We start from the raw sequence: 2,744 nt of genomic DNA, 5'->3' as shown, positions 1-2,744 counted from the left end.
GATCTTGATATCTTTTCGTGTGAATCTAGTGCTCTACCAACTCAGCTACCGGGACCCCCATTACTATTATTAAGGGACAAGGAAAACACAAATGTCATGAATTGTTAAATTGTAAAAATGGTTGATGATGACAACAACAAAAATCAACTTGAAGTTTTAAAACCTCAGTTGTGATGTGAAAGCCTGGGTTTTCATTTTTAAAATCACTTTATACGGCACTCTCAAATAATGAAGTGATGAAGTCATGGAAGACAGGATCAGGAAAATAAAATTCCATTGACAGAATAAGTGACCTTCTTACTTGAGACAAGGTATTCAGGTACCAATAACATGATTTCATTCGATCAAAATTGAATGTACAGTACTGAGAATGAAGAAAATGCATCTTCAATGAATTTCATAAAAGCAGATTCATCGATTCATTCACAACGAAGATCTGTCGCATGGGAATAAACATTTACAGAAGAAAAAAAATATATATATTATCCGGTTCTATACAATCTTTGACAACAGAAAACACTAGAGCAAAGCAGATCAACAAGAATACTCGATTCAATCAGGAAAGTGCTGTTCAAGACAGGCGTCTTCAATATTATGACGAGGTGAGCAAGATCAGATAAAAATGAATAAAAATGAATAAAAATGAATAAAAATGAATAAAAATGAATAAAAATGAATAAAAATGAAACACATAGTCCATAACCCTTTTTATATTTAATCAGAATACGCAGTCTCTCAAATTTCTATTTGGATAGTTCTACTCTGATTAATCTCTAAATAAAAAAACAGTTTTGAGAAAAAGTAAAATCAGCGGAGGGGGACGCTTCGCATTCAAAATGTTACAGGGGAGGACATAATATACAGAGTCGCAGTTTATAGAACAACACAAAGAGGGAGAGAGAAAGAGAGAGAGAGAGAGAGAGAGAGAGAGAGAGAGAGAGAGAGAGAGAGAGAGAGAGAGAGAGAGAGAATGAGAGAATGAAAAGTGCAGAGCAATTACGATCGATAAATTAAAGATTTTCTTTTTAAAATTCCATCCACCACACAAAGATTTTGGAAATTAAATTGACAAGTAATAAATGTCAATAATCAATGATGGTGATATTCCACAGTTTAAACCCACATCTTACCACTGGCTGATCTTACTTAATCCACTACCAGTGTTATTCTTCACATTTTATCTTTTTTATTTTTTCGACTCTTGCTCTTTTCTGATGGGGAAGTGTTGTTTTTTTTCTCCTTTAAAGTAAGGTTAAAAATAAAATCCTTTAGTTTTAGCTATACAATATCTTACGCAACAGTAATTATGCATACATCATATTGATATAAAATACAGAAATTTAAATTAACGATTTGAAAATAAAGAGGGGTAAAAAAAAACAAGTCTGGATAGTAGTAGTAGTAGTAGTAATAGTAGTAGTAGTAGTAGTAGTAGTAGTAGTAGTAGTAGTAGTAGTAGTAGTAGTAGTAGTAGTAGTAGTAGCAGTATACAAAATTAAAGTGTGTAAGTGTAAGTAAGATAACACCAAATGAATGGAGACAGTGTATTGTGACTTGAACTTGAACAATTATGACGCTTTTTAACTAGAATAAGAATCAAAACCTTACATTTTATCGGTACAAATACAGAAACGATTTACATACCAGTAACTGAGTGTTATTGCTGAAAACAGCTGCACGATCTTTTACTTCCTAATCCAAACCTTTCTGACTTTCAAAGACACTTGTTGATTTCCAATACTAATGATAAGGAAATCCATGTAAACAACACGGGTATCTAAGATCTAGAACCGAAAATGCACTTCGATGTAAATCAAAGACATAACAAAAAAAGAAGGCTATTCGGAATAATTTTTCTCTTACCTGTAGCAATTTTCTTTTCTTTTGGCATGCTGCTAAAAGACACCGTTTTCTTACGACGTGCTCGTCTTTTGCCATCCTTATTCATCAAACTCGATCTCCGTGGCAACATTTTATCCGGTACGTTAGAATCCGAATAGCACAATATTCCATCGTCTTCATCATAATCCTCGTCATCTTCTTCTTCTTCGTCATCAGCATGCACATTATTATTCCCATTCAGAAACACACTTTCATCTTTTTCATCCATTTGCGAAGTAGAAGCACTCACTTCTGGCGTATTTTCCTCCTCGTCCGCCATGTTTTAGAAAGTGCCAAGAAGTAAACTATAGCAAGTGGACTTGCCTAATCAATCTACTTATGTCATAATATTTCCGTTATCAAAAACTCCCATTATAATATAAAATTTATAGAAAATAATAAACAACAGGACATATTTATAGTATAACACTCCTTTGACGATTGAAACATACACTATTATTTTAGATTTACTATTTCTGCTTCGCACCCGCTCCTCAACCCCTCGCAGTGAGGAATAGACTCGCCCATTGATCAACAGTCAGGGAAACACGGAAAATGGTGATGAATGGGAGCTTCAATCATAAATCAATGGTAGTAGAAGCGGGTGGGGGACAAGCTATCTAATCTTTGTAAATTGCTTCATGTTAAACAAACTCTCTCTCTCTCTCTCTCTCTCTCTCTCTCTCTCTCTCTCTCTCTCTCTCTCTCTCTCTCTCTCTCTCTCTCTCTCTCTCTCTCTCTCTCTCTCTCTTGTACTAGTAAATTCTCCCCCCCTCTCTCTCTCTCTCTCTCACACACACACACACACTCTCTCTCTCTCTCTCTCTCTCTCTCTCTCTCTCTCTCTCTCTCTCTCTCTCTCT

The 2,744-nt window shown here is 35.0% G+C and overlaps 1 protein-coding gene across 2 annotated transcripts in view; it reads right to left on the bottom strand.

Annotated features, from left to right (window-relative positions):
* Positions 1–2,441, bottom strand: part of LOC144978791 (inactive phospholipase C-like protein 1) — a 241,163-nt gene extending 238,722 nt beyond the window's left edge. Inside the window, exon 1 of one of the 2 annotated variants that reach the window (XM_078925284.1) lies at positions 1,864–2,441. In XM_078925284.1, coding sequence (XP_078781410.1) covers positions 1,864–2,161 — 298 coding nt within the window. In that variant the 5' untranslated portion in view covers positions 2,162–2,441. The remainder of the gene's footprint in view (positions 1–1,863) is intronic. The other variant, XM_078925285.1, reaches the window with a different exon arrangement.
* Positions 2,442–2,744: the final 303 nt, after the last annotated feature.

The sequence above is a fragment of the Berghia stephanieae genome, chromosome 8 (genome assembly GCF_034508935.2).
Source record: "Berghia stephanieae isolate SIO BIC M18660-M18661 chromosome 8, UCSD_Bste_1.3, whole genome shotgun sequence".
In the NCBI taxonomy this organism is placed as follows: Eukaryota; Metazoa; Mollusca; class Gastropoda; order Nudibranchia; family Aeolidiidae; genus Berghia; species Berghia stephanieae.
This window is presented reverse-complemented; position numbering and strand designations above follow the sequence as displayed.